Here is a 21,630-nt window from a genome sequence, read left to right on the forward strand (position 1 = left end):
TGGCACCCAGCCATGCTGGAATATTCTGTATCGCATGGGCCAAACTGGTTAGATGCTGGTGGGGAGATAATTGGGTGCGAAATGAAAGGGGAAGGCAAAAACTTAGGGGAATGGATTAAATGCTCCAAGGATGGGGAAAATAAAGCAGCGTTGTTTTAACATAAGCATGGAAAAATCATGGAAAAAAAGAAGTGCTATCAGCACTTTATATAAGAGTGCTAGCATCACCCATTATTAACACATTCTTATCATGCATTAACATAAAACCTGTACTAAAATGAGATCCCAGCACAATCCCATCCACACAAGTAATTTCAAAGTTCAGATCGCTCCTACTGCTTTTTTGCACAATTCACAGAAACATGGAATACCCTGAGCTGGAAGGGACCTGCACAGATCAAGTCCAACAACTGATTCCAGAAAGGGCAGCCTAAAAGCTGAACCACAGTTCAGGCTGGCCTGAAACTCCTCCTTGTCTTCATCCAGCTGCTCCCAGACTTTAAAACCACTTCCACAGCCCACTGAAAATGGTGCCAATTTCAGCTTTAAATGGTGGCTTTAGGAAATGCTGCATCACATCTTGGCTCCCTTTTGGGGCTTTCTGGGGCTTTCTGCTCCTGAAGAGCTTTCCTGGAGCAGAGTGGGACCTGCACCCTGAGCAAGAAGCGAGATGGGCAAGAGGGATCCAGCACAGAAAGCTGGGGAATTACCCAACAGCCTGCAGGATACTCTGAGACTAGAGCCAGAAAAATTCCACATGATCTCTTTCTGGCACTTGGAATCTCTCTCAAATTAAAAAAAAAAAAAAAAAAAGCAGATGAAGAGCAATGCCTTTATATTTTTGACCCCTTGCTAAACTCCAGAGAAATTATTGCTTCAGAGGGAGAGCTGGATCAAGCTCTTTGCCTTGCCTTGAAAACAGAACTCTGCTTTTGGGATGGATGTGCTCATGGGTGGGGATTAATGGATTTTATAGCTTCCTGGCATTGTGGCATGTGCATTTTTTTTTTCTTTTTTGCATCCTGCCTCAGTTGAGCAAGCCTTGGCTTGCAAACAACTCGTTCCTGGAGCTTCTATTAATAGCCCATGCTTCCAGCTTTCCACTGGAAAGGATTTTTTTCAGCTGGTTTAATTAAGTGTCATCCAAAGCATGCATGAAAATTTTCTGGGGCTTCAGCTCATGAATGCCACTACCAGGAAGGAGAAAAACTGTTTGAAATGGACAATATAAACATGAATTAGGGTCAGATGTTACCAAAATTGTGTATGTAATAAAAACCATGTATTCAGGGTGGTTCCAGTTGCTATTACAGACTGCAGTTTTACACATTATTTCTTGCTCCTACCAGCATTAAATGTGCCTATTGTTTAACAGGAGTTTATAAGGTGAAAATCCTCAACATTTAAGCTTAACTGTTAACAGGCAGATATCCCCTACCCAAAACTTTAAATAGCAACTTGATCACTATAAACACATCTGCCTTTTTAATACTACTTAATCCCCACAGCAACTGTGTGTGGTGAAATCTGGTGAATTTACTGAGTTGTACATTCTGTCACAAGCCATTTTATTGAGAGGCTGTAATTAAATTCAGCCCTGGTAATTGCACAGGTCCCTACTTAGAAGTCTGGAGTTGTCAGGCTGTGGCTGCAGGAATATTCTCCTGGCACTGATGGGAAGTAGGAGTAATTCTGTGAAAGCAAGAGGAATAAAATCAATCTCTGTGAACTGAAAGTCAGGCCCTTGACTGACCCATAGATTATATCATCATCATCACAGACCTTATTTCATCCAGAGGCTTCAAATTCTCAGCTGGTAAAATACCACAATTCCTTCTACCTTCTATGTGTCAAGGAATTGAGCTACCAAAAACTGCCCCATCCAGTAACAAAGCCATTTTCAGCAGCAAAAATTCTGATTTAAGTATTAAACCCCAATTTCCAGCTAAGCAGCCCTGCACCCATCCAGAGACCACAACCCTTCTCTGAGCTCAAAAATCCCAAATAAAGCAATCCAGAAGAGCCTCACGCCTCCTTTTTTTCTGATTCAATCCCAATTCTTCCTCTAAACCACACTCTGGGTCATGGGTTTGATCTGGGAAAAGGAAGGACAGCGACAAAATCACATCAAAGGAAACTGCTCTATGGACCTGATGCACCTCAGCTAAAGAGAAATCAAATGAAGGATTTTCTACACATCCTGGTTCCAGCAACCAGATTTTCAGCTGTGTATTTGTGGGGATTTATTCCCACAATATTTTATTCTTGTTCCCTTCCCCCTGCCCCCCTTCCCCAAGAAAAGATACTGCAATAAGGAGATTACTCTGAAGAGCTACAGCCCTGCACAGAACAGCATTTATGGTACTAATACAACTACCCAAGGGCTGGTCTCCTGTACATGCCTGCCAAATTCATAGTAAAGGCAGCCTAAATGACATCACATGTTGTTTTCTGTCAGTTCAGATCCAGTTTATAAGACCTAATGTGGAGAAATCAGAAGCTGGACCAGGCTCAGAAGAATCAGACACATCCGTGCTCCACTGATTGCATTTTCAGACTGCAACATTCCCTTATTCCCTCACTGATGTCACACAGATATTTCACTTGCCCTTTTGGCTGATTACATCCAAAATACAATTGACAATCTGAGGCCAGCTGGACACAAACATAAAGAATTCACACAATTATTAATAACCCCCCAGCAGCTGGCATGGCAACATATGAAGGTCAGATCAAAAAAAGGCTCCATCTCTTCCCAGTACAGGTTTATTGTGCATTTATTGTATCTCAGGAGGTCACCATGGCAGAGAAGGAGGGGAACAAAGTTCAAAAGGGACATGGAAGTGGTTCCAAGATTTATCACTTCTTTCAGGCATTACTCCACACTTGAAGGCCATGAAAAGAGCACACAGGGCTTCCAAGGCTTCCATATTAATTGGTCTGTAAACCTTGAGGGACTGAGATGGAAAAAAACCTCAGTTTGTAGCCATGACTTTCAAGTCAAGACAAAACACAAGAATTAATAACACATCCAAGGGGCAAGAGCTGATCAGACACAGGAGGACAAAAGATCACGGGCCATGAGACAACCCTGTCCCTCTCAGGTCACTGGAGATGTGTCCTGCCCCTTGGGCTTTTTCCACTCGCTGGGAAGCTGGAACAGTTCTGGACTGGCATTCTTCTCACTGAGTTTTGGATTCTCACCTTCATTTCATGGCCTGGGGCTGTTTCAGGGGTGTTGGAGATGAAGACGAACACGTTTTTACAATGGAAATTTGTAGTGGTTCTGAGAGGGCTTTGTGTGTTTGGCATTAGAAAAGTTGGTTTTTTATCCCCAAAAAATAAACTAAATGTGAAGAGCTCTGATTCTACACAAGCACTTTTTATTAATACAGCTTGTATTAATACAGGGGAAAAGAAAAACCCTGTATTTGTCAAATAAACATCTCCCCTGCCTGGATGAGAACCAGACACTTCCTCTCCTCGTGACTGTAACAAGGTGACATCATGTTCCAAGGAGGAAGCTGTCACCCACCGCTGCCAAACCACAGCCACTTCTGCTCCAACACCCGCAGTCCCCATCCTGCTCCCACTCAAACTGCTCTCACACAACTGCAGGCAGGGCAGAGCACTGAATGAGACCTGAATGTTTATGGAGAAATCCTGGTGGGAGGTGCAGCAGAACCTGGTTTCCACCAATGGACAAGGATCAAGCAGCACACCCGTCCCTCACACAGCCATTTCCTGACCACACCAGCCCATCTGCAGGTGTTCTCTCCACTCTGTGGCACTGATATTGGCTGAAAATTAGCTCTGGTGCTTGCTGAAATCATTAACCTGTGGGAGGTCCTAACGAGATAATCCCCACTTTAAACAGAGACTCCTGTGGCACGTTCCCCAAGCCCTGAACCTCCTCCTCCAGCTCTGAGCCAGCCCGGCCCGGCCTCACACGCTGTCTGGTGTCTTCCTAGACTTGTGAAGAGCCCAAGGTTTGGGGCACAAAGCATCACTCCTGAGCTGCCCACCCAAAGAGAGACACCCATCCTGTGGCAAACTGGTTTGGGAAATTCCTACACACAAGATGTAACTTTTGTTTTATCCATGCACCAAGTCTTTAGGGGCAACTGTTGCTTTCTACACCTTGGCTTAATTTTCTGTCTCAAATGTGGTATTAGAAGGAAATTATTTGCTATAAGGGTGGGAGGTCTTGGCACAGGTTGTCCAGAAAAGCTGTGGCTGCCGCATTCCTGTCCAAGGCCAGGCTGGACAGAGGTTGGAGCAACCCGGGATAGTGGGAGGTGTTTCTGCCCATGGCAGGGGGTGGGACTGGATGGGCTTTAAAGTCCCTTCCAACCCAAAACATTCTGGGATTCCATGAACAGCTGGAATTGCCCCTGGATCTGGTTGGGATGGCTCAGTGCAAGGTGCTCCATTCAGCTGCCACCTTCCCCTGTATGACAGTGTTTGCATTGCAGCAGGACTGACTGGTTCAGAGCCCTCAGCTGTTCCATGGCCCAATCCTGCTTCTAAGAACACATTGCACACCTACATTTTACTCAGCTGCGCTACAAAATCTTTCCAAAACTTTTTCCATTCACAGTGTATTGGAATAGAATCCCAATATTACCAGTTAGATTGTGCCTGGGCCAGTCTGACCCTTGCTGCTGGGCCAAAGGCAGCAGCTGTGGTGTTTCACCCCAGAGACACCTTTGGCTTGCTGGTGGTTGCAGCTGGGCACTGAACAAGTCCAAGCTTGTTAGGAACTCCGTTTACCTCAGGAGGAAAGCTTCAGGCGATGGTGAAGAGAAAAAGGCGATGGATTCTGCTGGAGGGTTATATCCAGAGGTTTATTCCATGGTCACAGAAGTCTGAATATTCGGAACAGCTCCAACAGAATGGCAACCGCATGGCCTGATTCACCTTTTAAGCTCCCGGGGCAGGGGGAGGGGAGGGGACAGGTGAGCCACCAACCAGGTGGGAGGGGCGGGGTCTCAGGAGAGGATGGCACCTAGACAGGCCAATGGCCTCTGGGCCTGAGGGGCATCCTCTGAACTTGACCAACCACACGACGCCTTGCTGGAATGTTGAGCCTGATTGACAGGACTCACTCAGCAAGGGGGAGAGGGGGAAGAGGAAGACGGGTATTGGCACACCTGGGGAAGGGACCCGAAAGTTTAAAACACACTGCAACAACAGTGGAAAGTGTCTCTGCCCATCAGGCTGAAAAGTCCTTTGTAGCCCATCAGTAGCTGAACTCTTCTCTTGGGACACTGATACTAATCCTCAGAAATCTTATCTGAAGTAAAGAAAAGCCTGCTGGAAAGTATCATTAACTGACAGCCACTGGAATGAGATTTTTTTGAAGCAGTATTGGAATATTTAAACAGAGAATCCTGTGACACTGTCCCTGGCTGCTGAACTGGCCCTGCCTGGCTTTTCAAGGAGTCTGCAATCTCGCCAGGCCCATGAACAGCCCAAATTTGGGGGCACAAACCACTCAGGGTGCGGCAGTTTAGGAACTTCCCCTTCCCTGCACCAACTCAGTGCTGTGCAATAATTTGGGAAAGTTCTCCAGGAACTCCTTCCCCAGTTCCTGCTGCTTGGAGGCTGTGCAAGGGAATTTCATTCATATGTAAAACACCACCACCAATCCCCCAGACCCAAAAATATCCACGCTGTACATATGTAGCTGCTTCTAGGGACAAAAGCAATGTGGTGGAAACAAACTTGGACAAATGGGAAGGGAAGCTTCCAAAAGCTGAGCCCTTTTTGGTGGGCTCTGAAAACCAACCAAAGCATCTCCCAGCTCACACTTGCATGTGAAAGCTACAAGTTCCTTCTTTTACCTACATAGGAAGCCAAAAGCACTCTCCTCCGGATCTGCAGATCCGGAGTGGGAGGGACAGGGATTATCTCCTCACTTCCAGTGCTGCCCACACCAGCTTCTCAGGTAGCTCTTCACAAAAATAATCACTTCTTACTTATGATATGAGGCTCTAGGTGAGCTTAATGAATTTGAATTAAAACCACAACCCCTCAGCAACAAAGCCACCTCCCATTACAGACAGCCAGCAACCAGCATGAAGAAATGGAATGATATTCCCATTATCACAGAGGAGGTCCCAACACCAACTGCAGGGTATCAAGGGAAGAAAAGAGTTCTCCCAGAAGCCACAACTTGTAAATGTCCATCTCTGCATTCCTTGCAAATGCACAGGGCTTCCATGGGAGTGAGGGCTGTGAAAAGATGCAGGCACAGCCCCAAGCTGCTAACAACTGGCAGTTCCTGAGGGTGATTAAAGTGTGCCAGACAGGAGGAGCTCATTTGTATTCCTCAAACAATTCTCCCTCTCACCAGAAAGATTAAAAAAAAAAAATAAATCCAGTTTCTAAGAAACAGATGGGATCTACGAACTCTAAAGGCACTGGAGCTGAAGGAAAGAGCGGGGAAAAAGGCTCTGCTGATCAAAGACATCAAATCCCACTCCACAGGCAGCATTCCAAATCCATCCCAAGTGGGGAATCCTGCAGTTGGTTACAGCCTTTGCTTCTTTCAGGCTCCACTTGCTTCCCTCCCGTGGCACACAGAGCTCATTTCCAATGTGGAGAAAGGAAGGGTCCTGCCTGACCAGAGCATTTTCTGCTTAGCCAAGCTCACAGGAAGGCAAAAGTAGCCAAAGTGTTGAACACTTGGTGGGGAGGCAAAAATTCCCCACTCACAAAAACAGGCCAAGAAAAGAGCTGGTGGGACCACTTCCTGCTGCTGCCTTGAAGGCCTTGCCAAGACTTGAAGGTGATTAGGACTCTCGAAGGTGATTAGGACACTTTAGCTAGCAAGGTTTAACACACATGCTCTGAAAACCTAGCACAAGCAGCTAACGATGTTAAAAGAAGCGAGGTGGATAATTACACTTTATTTTTTAAGATTTTTTTTCCATCCACACCAGACCTGGAGGAGCCAACTTTCACACCAGCCCCCATGAGAACATCACGTACATTTCCCATGGATGTAAGCAGCTGGGTGAGACACAGCCCACCAGAGAGACCCACCAGCTCTTTACCCCTGTGTCATCTCTAGGGCCTGCATCTTGGGGATGAGACCACTGGACAAAGAAAGCAAGAATTTGGGGATTTTTGGGACTTTTCACAAGGGCATGTAGTCATAGGAGAAAGGAGGTAGCCTTAAGCAGAAGGGGGGCAGGTTTAAATGACGTATTAAGAAGAAATTCTTTATTTGAAGGGTGGTGAGGCCCTGGCTCAGGTTCCCCATCCCTGGAAGTGTTTAAGGACACACTGGACAGGGCTTGGAACCATCTGGGTGGTGGAAGGTACCCTGCCCGTGGCAAGGGGTGGGACAAGATGATCTTTAAGGTCCCTTCAAACCCAAACCATTTAGTGATTCTGTAAAAAAAGCACTTCAAAGCAGCTCTTCAAGCAAAAGAACTCTTCCCCATGCAGTGGGAAAGCAGCATCATTGATCCCCACCATTAAATGGAATAAGAGGCATGAAGTGCTATTGCATCAACAGACAACACAGGTTAATTTCTCCTGAAATGAATCCCTCTTTTTGGATGCATGAAAAGAATCTAAGTCACATCTGTGCTGTCAGAACTGCTGCCACTCCAGCCCTTGTGTGTTCCAAACTAAACCAAGCTCCAGCATGTGTGGAATTGATTCCATCCCCTCCTTCCTGCACAGGGAGAGGCTGGAGCAGAATGGGTCAAAACAAACAGAGAAAGGGACTTCTCACCTGCTCTTTGAAAAAATCAGTGCTACCAAGAGGCAGAAGGATGGAGAGGAGAAAGGGGCAGGATGCTCAGCAGCTCTGGGGAAGGAAAAGATGGAAAACATGGAAAAATCTCCTGACTGACTCAAAAACAAGCCAGGCTAGACTGCACAGAGGTTTCACAGGACTCCAGCCCAACATCAGGGCAAATGATTTCACCCTTCAGCACTGAGGGGGAATGACGGCCCAGCTGAGTGTGTGACAGCAGAGTTAAACACCTCACCACACCACAGGTCTCCTGTGCACCATCCCAGACACAGCCAAAGGGCCCCTGAGTCCCTGTGTGCTCCCACAGGAGCTTGTTCCTCACAGCACAGAGAGGTGGCAAACCCAGCTATGGCCCAAAGGGTCACAAAACGCCCCCTCAGCACACACAGAAACACATCACACATCTGAGGCCTGCACAGCTGCTTCCTCCTGTGCTCTCTGGCAAGGGACATCAAGGACTTGGCACATCTCCATAAGCCCCCACTGGAATCCCCCCAGGACAATGGGGATCCCATCCAGCGCTGCTGGGATGCTGGGAGCAGAGCAAGCCCTGGACAGAGGCTGCACAATCCCTGCAGGCAGAGCCTAATGGACTTAGAGGGGTTTAAAAGCTCGGCAAGAGAAGCTCACACCAGGGAACTGCCCAGCTCTGCTTACAGCCCCACTTTCTCATTAAGGATTTTAAGCCTGCCCTGAATGAAAGGTACAAACACAGCAGCAGGAAGCTGGGAGCCGGTGAAGCAAAGAGATTTAGGGTGAATCAGGGCCAAGGCTGGTTATGGGGGTGTAAAAAGGACCAAGGGGAGCTGGAGAGAGGAGGGACAGGGCAGGAGAGACTGCACCTCTGCATGGGGATGTCATTTTTCCAGTCACAGAGAGCAAGGATTCCCACTCATAGAAATCCCCAATAATGTGTAGGCATTTTCACTACGTTTCTAGAGAACTAAACATTTTTTTTGGGGCAGAAGAAGCGCTGCCAGAAAGAGAAATGAGTTCCAGGGCCAGAGCAGCCCATCTGCAGGGCTGGTCCCAGGGCACAGTTCCTCTTTCATCTCTAGGTGCAAAGAGAAACAAAACTGGGGCTGGTGCCTGTGGAACAATGCAGTGCTGTGTGCACACAGCCAGGGACCTGGGGAGACACTGCAGCTCTGTGGTCGCTGCTCTTGGATGCAAAGCACTTGGTTTTATAATTCCAGCTCAGCCACGAGTCCCTGCCTGACCACTGCTGTCACCCCCTTCTGTCTCTGCTTGCCTCCTCTTCCTCTCACCATTTAGACTCTAGACCAGCACAGGACTAACCCTAATAACACCAAATAAATGCACCCAGTCAGGCAGAATAGAATTTAATCTCCACTGCAGGGTTTAAATACCATCCCACACCCTCATCCTGTCTAAACCCCACTTAAAGCTGAGACTGTCACAGAGTCTGATCTCTTTTGGGGCATTCTCTGGCACACTTAGATCAAAACCCAAAAGGTGAGGAATCATTCCTGACTAGAAACATCTCCTTCCAGCAAGGTGGTGATCTTCAGAATGACCTGGGAGACCTGGTGTCACCTCACGTTGAGTTGGATTGTGGCTGGGCAGCCCAAACCCCTGTCATGCTGCCCACAGGAGCTCTTTAATTCAGGGTCAGGAATTAGGGAGCCAACAGCAGCCCATGTGAGGCTCCCCTTCATTTCCTGAAGTTCCCAAGATACACAGGCTCCCCTCCCCAGCCTTCCCTCCCCATGTCATTAGGATAACTGCTGCTCCAGTTCAAAAGGCTCTTGGCTTCCAAGCCACCAGGCCAGAAAAAGCTATAATTTCTCTCACTGTAATTTCTCTCTATGATTATAACAGTGGTTGACTGAGTCAAGAGAGGCAATGTCAGCAAGAGATTTCACCCAAGGACAGCAGATACCAGAGAAGAAGCAGAGTCTGGGAGGAGGGGCTCAAATGTGTGTGGGAGCTGGCCTGGACGGATGGAGCTCTCACTGGGACATTAAACAGGCTCAGGGATCAGAGAGCCAGTAAATATACAGAGCTTAACTTTTTCATCCCTTCTGCAGGGCTGGGAACAGACAGAGGCAATCCTGCCCCTGCTCAAATCAGGGGGAGTTTTTCCACTGATTTTGATGGGGATTTCACCCATCACAGTCAATCAGCAACCAAACCATCAGCAGGCTCCAAGAGCCCCTGTTCCTAGCAGGGATTCTTCCTCCTCTAACAGCTCCAGGGACTGGGTTATATCCTGGGGTATTAACCTAGCTCAGGCTGGGAAAACGGACTCAAAAAAGGTGTCTTGTGTAGAGCCAGGCATTGGGCTTTGGTGATCCTTGGAGACCATCCCTTGCAACTCAGGATGGTTTGTGAGTCCATGAAAAATGCCATTTTTAGCTCACCAAAACTTGAGCCTCTTGTAAGGGCAACTTCAGACAGAATCCTTTTCCAAAACTCTGGAAGGACTGTTCTCTTTCCATGGAATACAAGAAAGTTTACAGAAGCAACCAGAACAGGTTGGAGCATACCTAATACTCTCCTCTCCATCAAAATCCTCTGCGGAGCATTCTGGAATTCTCCTTTCAACTTAATGCCCAAACACTGCATTCTGACATTTTAAAAGGGCAAGAATCCAAGTTTCTTTCCCAGAGCAATGTTATCCTAAAGCCCAGAGGGAGGGCTTTTCAGCTAACATACCCACACCAGTATTTTTCTAAGGTGGGGACCAAGAAAAGGACTGTGCAAATTGTCGCTGCAGAAAAACAAAGATATCACAATACGTCATTTCAGGCAAAACCAACTCTGTTTGTTCCTCTGCTAGCAAAGTCAGCTGGAGCCTTGCCTTTGGCACTGCAGAGGGGAGAGACAGAAGGATCATAGCTGGAATTCCTGCTCAGATGGCCTCAGGGGAGCCAGCAGAACAAGCAATCAGCCCTAACTCCTGAGTGCAGCAGCCGAGGGAGGGCTCAGCAAAGCAAGGGACTGAGAGACAAAAGGGCAGGTCTGTACCCTCACCCCCAGCCCCTTTTCCCTGATCAGCTCCTGGATTGGAGCTAGATCTGCTTCCCACCAGGAAAAATCTCCCCTGGTGCCACAAAAAACACACAATTGTTCCATCTGACAGCAGGACCCATCTGATTCCCCCTCCCTGATGCTGCAGGGATGAATTTAGAGGGGAACAAGCAAATGAGGACAGGGCTTGGATAAAACAGGTTACATTCCTGTGCATCCCCTGGATGTGTCTGCCATGAGAATTAAAGGGGCAACATTGAATTTGATCTGAGCTGAAAATGAGGTTCACCAAAGCAGATCCTCCAGATGATTCCTGGCACTGCAGATTGATGCCAAAACTCACCAAAGTCAGAATTTCACCCACAATTTTTATAAACCAACCATGAGTGGAAACCTATCCAAGGTTCTTGGTTCAATTTCACTGAAAACTGCATGCAAAATAAATATTTCCCTAAAATGATTGTAAAGTAAACAGCCTTAAAGTGCCCTCCAGCACAAAAATGTGACATAAATTGAAGCATGAAGCTAAGGAAGCTATTTGTGTGCCCAAAGTGAGGGTTATGCATAGAGCAGAGAAACAGATGGAGTAAAGGTATTTGTAAATAAATCATACCAAGCTTGCTAAAAGCACTAATGAGGAAATTGGGTGGTTTTTTCCACAGATCTCACATCCAAAAAGAGGTACTTTTTCCTAAAAAAGACTGAAGAACAGAGACACAGCTGGATGCAAGTCCACGGAAGGAGCAGATTCCCTTTGCAAAATCCCAGCATTTAAAACATTCAATGAGATAAGAGTGTCATTTCCAGGCTACAATTTGTGATATTGTGAATCCAGTTCACCAAATACTGTCCTCTTAATCATAACAGCAAAAATGTTGCCATCCACCACAGCTCCCACCTGCTCTGGGGAAGCCCAAGGGCCACCCACCAGAGCTTCACTGTGGAAGAACTTTTCCAAATGCTGTAATTTTGCTCAGAGAAACAGCTGAGCTGACACAGGGCAGAGGCTCCAAAGCTTTGAAGTCTACTCTGGATCATTCATCCGGCTTTCTGCTGCTCCAGTTTCTGATTCTCACCTACCAGAAATGTCTCTCCATCATCCTATTTAGTACAATTAGTCCTTGCTGCAGTCTCAGGAGGATTTTTTTGTTGTTTAGAGATGGTTTTGTATTTTGGTGTCTTTATCTGAGATACTCAGGATGGTAAAGTTTAATCCCTAGTCTCCTCTAAATGGTTTGCTCATGGTTATAATCCAAATTATGCTCATTTTCACAGCTGTAAAAGGAAAAATTGTAAAATGGGGTATTCTCCTCCCACCTCCCTAACTCAGAAAAGCATTACATTGTCATTAGTGAAGTATTCAGATATTACAGCCATAAAGGCAGTAAGTATTTACACACATAAAGGATTTCTGAAACAGGAGGCTCTGCAGAGGTAAAATTAGGCATCCTAAGTAAAGGGCTACTCCATAAAAAATTTGCCAAACCAATTCCTACTTTCAAAAAGTGCCACCAAGGGGAACAGTGCTGCTGAAAGGTCACATGCAGATGATGCAGATGACAGAGAATGTTATTTTGATCTAATTCAACATAACAACGAAGAACAAAATGATAACTCAAGTGTGAACCAGGTACAAAGGAACAACCAGTGAAACAAAGTCAATGAACTGAGGCTGAAAATAAAAAACCATTTCAGTGCTATTGATTTAAATTGACAGCAAAGATTTGAAGGAGAATTTGGTATTCGTGTGCACAAAGGGATCATCCACAGCCACATGCCCTGTGTGGGTGAGGCTATCTTCAGACACAAACCTCACACTCTGAAGTGAAAATGTTATGAAAAATAATTTCCTGAATTATTTTAAGATTATTTCTTTGAAGCATTAACTAAGACCAACTTCCAGCCTCCTGTCAATCCATTCAAGTCCAGGGCCAAGGACTGCTCACAATCACACTCTGGGGGTGAGGATGTTCCAGTCCATGCAGGGCTTGGCTGAAACTGAGGAGAGTTAAGCTGGTTTCTGGCTGTGCCTAAGATCTCCTTATACCCACAGACTGGACAACAGACACTAACACATCTTCTGAAACCACTTCTTTTATCCCTCTGTATCTGAACTCCCCTCCTGTGGAGTGGCAGCACCTGAGAGTACATGAAAGACTGTGAGATGCTCAGATTTTGGATCACTTCACATCTTTATCCCTCATTCCCACATGCAGCAACCAAGCCTGGGATACCATGGCAGATTTTTACACCTGATCAGCTGCCCTGCAACAGAGGGGTTTGGTTTTTCCTCTGGCTCAAACAACATTACAAGGCTATGACTATGACTTGCTTGTGGAGTTTTAAGATCCTGTGGCAAATATAAGCAGGAACAGATAGTCTGGAAGTAATTCCTGAGGCATTTTAGAGGCCGAAGGGATTAGATTAGACACCAAAAGTATCTAATCCTGCTGCCAGGACACCAGTCAGTCTGCCTGTCTTTTTTATTTTGAGGTATTTTTACTTCACAATTCCTCTCTTTCTCCGAAGGAGGAGATGAGCCCAAGTGGAGCTACACTAAAAAAAATCCTGGTGGCTAAAGCAGATCCTGAAATAAGTGGTCCAGATTTCAAAGACACACTGAACACTGTCATCAGGCTTCTGGGTGTGAGAAACACAATAGATATCTTTCCACAGACAAGAGACCAAGGCACAGGAATGTGGGGGATCTGCTCCTCACTCTGGAGCCAGACGTCACAGAGACAACTGGCTCCAGCAGCAGCAGACCCAAAACCTGCTGAAGTCACACCACCAGCAAGGGAAGACAAATGAAATGAGTGAAAAGTGCAAGATGAGGAAATCCTGGGGTCCTGCTTTTCCACCCCTATTCCCACAAGCTTTGCCCAGCAACTTGGCCAGACATCACCCACTGGTTCAGAACAAGGTGACTCCCAAAGCTCCCGTTCTCATCTGGGAAAAAGAAAAGCCCAGCTTTGCTGGAAGAGGAAAACAGGCACTTACTGATCATGGTGGTGCCCCCAGCCAATGCAGCCTTGGTCCCTTGGAAGAAATCATCAGCAGATGTCATCCCCTGCTCTGGCATCTGGAAGCGGGTGTGGACATCGATGCCTCCAGGAATCACCATCCTGCCGTGGGCCTCGATGGTTTTCACTCCCCCTGGCACGATCAGGTTCTCCCCTATTTGCCTGGGGAAAGAGGTTTTGAGGAGCAGGTCAGGCACAGCCAGGTAAGCAGCCTGTAAACAAACACCCCTGTGCTACTTAGCTGAGCTGCAGTTGTATTTTCCATATAAAGCAGGGCACAGGATCAGCACGCACCGGGCTCAGGGTGCTTTATTCTGCCTGTGGAAGCAGCTGCCTCACGGTGAGTTCAGTGTGCAATTCCTTCAGGACTTTAGGATAACATTAAAAGGAAGGAAAAGAAGGAGCCCCTCTGGAAGGGGCCGTGCAGATCATGGATGATCACCGCACCCAACACAGCTTTCCAGGGGCTGGACTTAAAGCAGCAGCTCAACACTGGATTCCAGCTTTCTAACAGCTACTGGTTTGGGAACACTGAAAGAATTTTTGCTTCTTTATTTTCTACCTTCCTCTCATATGTGTTACAGAGTCTCTGCACAAACATAAATTCAGGCAGATATTGGCTACCAAATTCCTGGTGAGACCCTCAGAGGTCTCTCCAGTCCAGCTCTTCACAGACCTATTTTTAGCAGTGCAGTAGTGGATGCAATTAATTAGCTGTCTCTGGCTAGCTCCTTTAACTTTTAACCTTGATTGAAAAAGCACATGTGCTAGCTGTTTAGCCAGAACAGGAAAATTCCTTGTTTGTAACCTCCAGCTTGTCTATTTTTTCCTAGGAATAATTTTCCAGAGAAATCTGTAACACATTTAAAGAGCCAGGAACATATGTTCCAGGCCTGAAAACACAGAAAGAGGTCTGAACCTCTTCCACTTCAGGGTCCTTTTTTACTTGAAGGGGGGTTGGAGTGATCTCTACATCACAGACCCAGAGAAGTCAGCACTGCAAGAGACTTCCAGAGGTCACCCAAGTCCAGCCTTCAAGCCTAAAAGAGAATTGTGTTAGGATGCTGAACTCTGAATTCAAAATATCTGAAGTCATAACTCAGTGAAACTTTACAGCACAGATAACTTCAAACACATGTGTCATCTCAGCATGGGGCTGCTCTCGTGGCTAAAATTAAGCACATGTAAGTACCTCCTTGGAGCCAGCAGGGTTTGGGCCCGGCTGTTTATTTACTCAATACCCTGCTTTTTACTGCTCCTTCAGTAAACACCAGGATAGACGTGGAAATATTCATTTTTCACTGTAATTGAATAGATCTCTCTGAGATTAAGCTATTCCAGCCAATCTGCAGTGCATTTCTGTACATACCCAATCCCACCATGAGGCATCACTTACTTTATCAACCCATCCTCCATGTAAATGTCTGCATAGAAGGACTGGTCGTCATTAACTATTTTACCACCTTTGATCAAAAGACGATCGCTCTACAACAAAAGAAGCACAACACAAGACACAATTATTCAATGGGAGAGCTGACAGTCTGCAGTGTCACTCCAGAGATGAAAGAGGAGGGAAGGCAACAACCCCTGCATTATTCACCAGCACACATCAAAACACGAGTCAACTGCTGCACTTTCAACTGGAAAGATAAAATGCTTTATTTCATCTGCAAGGCCTTTCATCACTGATGATCCAAAAAAACCCAAAAATCAGAATGAGGAAAGAGGTGGATTCCAGTGATCTTATCTACTCTGGCAGCTCCACTCCCACCTGAAGCCTGCCACCATCACCGGCAGCAGCAGCACTGAAGAGCACTTGGAGGGATGTGTTAGAACCACATCTCTTGTTTCTTTCTGCCTTGGTCGTGCGCAAAATTTCCTATACGCATCCACACAGTGGAGTCACTGCTTGGCCAAATGTGAGTCAACTGCTGTCAGGGAAATGGCCCAAAAGTCTGTTGCCAGGGGTTGCACAACACAAACAAACTCCTTTGGTCCAGTTCAGTGATGTTTCGATGCAGTGGATCCAGAGCACCACTGCAGAACCAGATGGAAATATGCATGTATTCAGCAAATTAGGGTTAAGGGAAGGATATACAAAACAGTCATTAAAATTTCCTCAAATTAGAAGACAGTTTGGCAGGAACAGGAAGGTAATTATAAAAAGGCAGCTATCAGGCAGCACGACTTTATCCCAGCCCAGGTTACAGCTTGCTTCCACAAGGTTTTAGGTTAAAAAAAAATGTTGCTGTTTGTGTTTTTGGGGGGTTTTTTGCAGTAGTCATAAACAAGAGTGAGACCCACTGCAGAGCTCCTGATGGGGAGGAGAGTTAGAAGTGGCTGCTACATCCCCCTGGTTCCTTCATTCCCCACATCACAGATGCATTTTTACAGCAGATGAATATTTAAAGCAAAGCACATACATGCTGTGAATCTTTGGTTTAAACCACACCTTTGGCCCTCGGAGCTGTGCTTGTACTTACTCTGATTCTTTTTTCCCTTCTCACAGAAACACCTTTGGAAGAGAACAAAGCAATACTAGCACAGCCAAAGGCTGGGGAAATCAAAAGCTGGACTTTTAACTCAGAGATGCCATGGACTTAAAGAAAATATATGTAAGAATTTATAGAAAAATACATTTAAAACAGTGACGGGGATGCTCAGGGCCCTGATTTTGAAGTGCCAACTCCACTCGTTGAAAGAAGGAACAATCAGGCATTTTCCCAAATTCCTCATAATAAAACTGAAGAGTTGGAGCACCCAATTCTCAACTGACACGGCTCTTTTAACACCAAAAGGGCTCCAAGAATTGCATCAGATACTGATTTATACCATTAGATCCATCTTTTGTAACACTGCTTAATATCCCTCCTTTTCTGCTTCTCCTTCCTCCTCCTGCTGCAGTGGAGAGTTCCCCTGGATAATGCCACTGATTTCAAATAAAAAGAAACCCCCAAAATTTAAATTTAGGAGCTGTTGCAAATGCCAATAAGCCTGAGTGAATTAATGTGGGGTGTGAAAAACCCACTTGTCTTTCAATACCAGCCTTTCCAGCAAACTGGCCTACATGTTTACCAATTCCAGAAATACTGCAGTGTTGATGCCCACCTCCACTGCAGGCTCCTCATGCCTTTAAAATGGGAAAGCCTGGCCATGGAAGTCACCAACAGCTCAAGTCTTCATACACTGGGCATCAATTAGGGAAGAAGAAGGGAAAAACAGATATGTAAAGTGGCCACAAAATGCAGCCTGGAACATTTTAATGGTGCTTCTGGCAGTAACCAGGGCTGCTGCAGGGCTCTTGAGAGGGCTCTGAGATCAGGACGAATCCTCTTGCTCATCTCAACCACCTTGGAGACAAAAGCACATGCAGCTCACATCCCTGCGAGGGCCTGCCACCAAATCTGTGTCTATTCAGCAGTGAAATCAGGGCAGCCACATATGCATTATCCTCCTTTTTCCAGCATTAGCCTCGGCTGATAATCCCAGGTTTGCACAACAGTAAACAGCAGCAGAATCTGATTTTTCCTACTCCTTTGCAGGAGGACTGGGTGCACAGAACATAAATCAGAGCGTTCAGCCAGAAGAAAAATGCGTCATGCTACTCCTGGCCCGTGACAGGGATTCAGCAGGAACCTCTGTCGCCCTTAAAACAGAGGCAGCTTTTTAAACTCTTTACCATGGGGCTCTTGGATGGAAACTGACTCCCCTTTTCCAGAGAAAAAATAATTTTAAAAAAGAAGAATGCACCATTTAGCAATAACCATTTTGCATATCCCCTGCCTTCCTTAAGCACTGCAATTGTACAATCCAGGGACTCCTGCCCAACCCCGACACGTCAAAGCCCCGTTCCAGAGCTCCTTTTCCTGCCCCCGAGGATGAGGAAGGAGGACGGGGAAGGGTGTGTCCGTGGGGAAGGTGCGGAAGCGCTGCCAAGGATGAAAAACTCCCGCGTCCAAAAAAATAAGCAGCTCCAGCAGCCCGTTAGTCGAGGATATCTTACGTAACCCAAAGTTGGTACCCGTGGATCTGCAATACCTGCCCTAAATCGGCTCCCTCAACAAGGAGACCGAGGGAGGGGTTTATATAACGGCTCCTTCCCCGCTCCCCCAGGACCGCACCGAGACCTGCCCCTTGCCAGAAGCTTCCCGGAGAAGAAAAGCCCATCCTGGCAAATCCCCAGCGCCAGCCCGCCGGGAATTGGGGTCCCGAGCTGATGCCCTCAGGGGCCGCCCTTGGCCGGGCTGGGGCGGGCGGGGATGGAACGCCCGGGAAGGCACCGAGACACAGCCCGAGGGCTGGGAGAGCCCCCCGGGCACAGCCCCGGGGCAGGGACCCCTCCCCAGGCTGGGACCCCTCCACGGGCACAGCCCCAGGCACCGAGCGGGGCTCCCCGGTGCTGTCCGGGGCCGGCGCTGCGCTGCTGCGGGCGATGCCGCTGAATCCGCCCCCGGCCGGGCTCAGCTCCGCCGACCCCGGCCCCCCCGGCGCTGCAGCACAGGAAGCGCCGCATTATCCCTGATCCCATTATCCTGCCCCAGCCCCGCATCGCTCCGGCACACAAAGGGCTCCATCCCCGCGCACCCCTCCCCCTTCCCCGCCGCTATTCCCCTGCGCTCCACTCACCGTGATCCGCGGAATATTTTTCTTCCCCTGATAAGACATCTTGGGAAATCAATCCCCGATGTATTTATTCAGTAATGTTATATGTTTTTTAAAGAGAAGCGCAGCGGCTGCTACACCGCTATTGTCTCCCGCGTAGCAACTGCTCCGCAACCTCCCCTTCACCAATGTGTAGATCAAAAAAAAAAAAAAAAACCAAAAAAAAAAAAATAAACCCACACAAACAAACAAAAAAAACCCAATCAGAACAAAAAAAAAACCCAGAACAAAAATAAATCCCCCGAGGTCAAATCACGGCAATCCCAGGGAAGGGGAGCGGGGGTGGGGGGCGCGATGCGAGAGGTGATCGGTGCTCTCCGCAATGGCCGGAACGGCAGAGGCAGCCAACCCTGCGCGCCTCCCTTTCTTCCCTGCGCCCGGAGCCCGGCCCGGCCCAGCCCCAGCCAAGCCCGGCCCAGCCCAGCCCAGCCAAGCCCGGCCCAGCCCCGAGCAGCGCCGGGGCGGCAGCCGCGCATGCGGCCCCCGCCGCTCCCGGGCCCCGTCCGCCCGGCGCGCTGCGCCATTGGCTGAGTGCCCGCGGGGATGCAAATCAGCGGCGGCTTCCGCCCAATGGGAGAGCGAGGGACGCGACGGAATGCAAATGAGTGGTGGGAGGGGCTGCACCACGGTCCGGGCCGCGGGAGCAGGGACGGGGCCGGGAAGGCGTCGGGATATATCGGGATACCTCGGGATATATCGGGATATATCGGGATACACAGACCGGAATCCATCGGGACACGCCAGGCACCGCCCGCCCGGCCCCCCGCTCCCACCGCAACGCTTCCCGCGGGCCCCGGCTTAGCGAAGCTGCAGCGCTGGGCGGGGCAGCCACGGGGCTCTGCGAAATGCGCCCTTCGGGGGAGCCGCGTTTTAATCCCCGCAGGGGTTGCGAGATCCCCGGGAGGAGCTGGAACGGCCCCACTATTCTCGGTGTGCGGACACTCCCATGCATCCCCGCCGAGGCTGTGCCCATCCCGGAGGAGCGGGAACGGCCCCACTATTCCCAGTGTGCGGACACTCCCATGCATCCCCGCCGAGGCTGTGCCCATCCCGGAGGAGCGGGAACGGCCCCACTATTCCCGGTGTGCGGACACTCCCATGCATCCCCGCCGAGGCTGTGCCCGTCCCGGGAGGAGCGGGAGCCATGCCCGCTCCCGGGGCTGCGGACAGCCGCCATCCGAGCCCCGCACGAGAGGAGCAGAGGATGCCCGGTGGGGACCTCGGTGCTTTCCATCTTCTTTGTCCTACCCCACCCTTCTGGCTCTCCCAATTAGCAAACTGGGGAGGGGGGGCGGGGGAGAGAATGAAGATCTGAAGCCACTCCCGACGCTTTGTTTTCCCAGTCTGCCTTCTCCCACACCTCATCTAGACAACGCAGCCCGGATCCAACCCCCCAGAGACACCTGTGGTCACTAACCTGAAACCTTAGTGCCAGGGAAATGTGGGCTCAGAGCTACGCACCCGGGCGGGGGGGTCCTCTCCATGGTGCCTCGGGCCATTCCTTACTACTCCAATGCTGCCAACTCCGTGCTCCATGTTTCAGTCACACTTGGAGTCAAATTTCTCAGTCCCTGAACTCCATAAGCTGGTACTTCAAGGAAAGAAATGCATTAAATGGCATAAATATCTCCTCATTGTTTACAATGCACTTGTCCCAGTGCAGGAAAAGGAGGTGGGATCCGTGGCCAAGCAGGTTCCTCTGACATCAGCTGTGCTGGGGTAAGGTACAACACAATTTTTGGAGAACTCAATACCACAAATTCACTTCTGCTTGAAGATTATAACTAGTAATTAACGATCAAAGACTTACCTTCTTCCATGACTCACGATGAATTTCACGTCACACAAACTGCATCTCTGCCTGCCACAAAATTGTGATCTCTACATACCCAAACACACCATGCACAGCCAGTAGGAAATGAAACCTTTGGTCTAGGAGAGCAATAAATCATTATAAAAACATCATCTGTTCAAAGAGACTCCTATCAGGACCTTTTATGTTCGTTTCTTCACAGGAAGCTCTAAGGAATATAGGATTTAACGGCTCCTTCTGTTTTTCCTTTCAAAAAGTCGTTTTTCCTGGGTATAAGTAGGATATCCCACAATACTTAAGGAGATGATATGTCAATCAGTTAATATCCAATTAGCAACAAATGAAAAAGTGGCTCATTATTACAGTGACAAAATGATTAATTTGTCAGCCTGTAGGGTTTATTTTGATTTAATGATTAGAATAGACAACCCTGAATGAATTATCCTGAGCCTCTGATGTGTGCTTGAAGAAGTTTTGAAAACTTAGCATATTTTTGCTCAGAACATGGCACCAGGAATCTACATCATGTCTCTAAATTTAGACAGTGCAACTGTTCCTCTTTTTTTCTCTTTGATGCCGGTTTTCCTCCTCAGCTTAACATCTGAATGGTTCCATGCCTTTTGTTTGCAGGTGGGAGAGTACCAGAGAGGGATCACACACTGCCCAAGGCTGGGAGGTGGCACCCAGGCCTTGGGCAGTGGATCACCAACACACCTAGAGCCCATCTCAGCTGCCCAAATATACCTTTTGCAATTTTTCTTTTTTTTATTTTAAAAAGGCTTCCTACTGCACATGGGCTTAATTCAGAGCAGCAGTTCCTGAACGCTGAGCATTCCATAATCATGTATTCCATAACTTGGATCCAGCAGTGACTAGGGTCAGAAAGCAATAACCAATCTTAAGGTGACACTTAGCTTGTCTTTCTCATCACCTTGTTGCAAGAACCTAAGTAATTCAGAATGAAATAAATTCAGAGATTAAAGGGCTGGAAAAGCACACTTGTTGAAGATGCAACATCTACACAGCACCGAATTTTTAAAACTTCCATGATTTAGGACTAGAAATGAGCTCCCAAGCATGTCTCCTAGCTCCATTACAGCACAGCAATATGCCCCAATTTTCTTTGCTTTTAACAATGAGCTAAAACGTCAAAATAAGTAATTTTTAAATTACTGTAGTTGCAAACTGGCTTATTTATCCTTGCTTAAAAAAGGTAAGGAGTGGAAATTGTCTATTGTATAATCTCACATAAGGAGAGGGGACGAGTAGAGCTAATTGACAATGTTAGGATGAAAACAAGTGGGGAACAGCCTGGAATTACCTAAGTGCATCTTTCTGGTTAGTTCTGGTAGAGCTTGGAGCAA

At 47.7% G+C, this 21,630-nt stretch overlaps 1 protein-coding gene across 2 annotated transcripts in view; it reads right to left on the minus strand.

Annotated features, from left to right (window-relative positions):
• The window catches only part of DPYSL2 (dihydropyrimidinase like 2), a 55,497-nt gene that overhangs the window by 26,205 nt on the left and 7,662 nt on the right, over positions 1-21,630 (minus strand). Inside the window, exons 1-3 of one of the 2 annotated variants that reach the window (XM_064731169.1) lie at positions 18,418-18,856; positions 15,188-15,276; positions 13,769-13,953 (exon numbers count right to left, since the gene is read on the minus strand). In XM_064731169.1, coding sequence (XP_064587239.1) covers positions 13,769-13,953; positions 15,188-15,276; positions 18,418-18,456 — 313 coding nt within the window. In that variant the 5' untranslated portion in view covers positions 18,457-18,856. Of the gene's footprint in view, positions 1-13,768; positions 13,954-15,187; positions 15,277-18,417; positions 18,857-21,630 lie in introns of those variants that run through there. The other variant, XM_064731168.1, reaches the window with a different exon arrangement.

The sequence above is a fragment of the Zonotrichia leucophrys genome, chromosome 22 (assembly GCF_028769735.1).
Source record: "Zonotrichia leucophrys gambelii isolate GWCS_2022_RI chromosome 22, RI_Zleu_2.0, whole genome shotgun sequence".
Taxonomy (NCBI): domain Eukaryota; kingdom Metazoa; phylum Chordata; class Aves; order Passeriformes; family Passerellidae; genus Zonotrichia; species Zonotrichia leucophrys.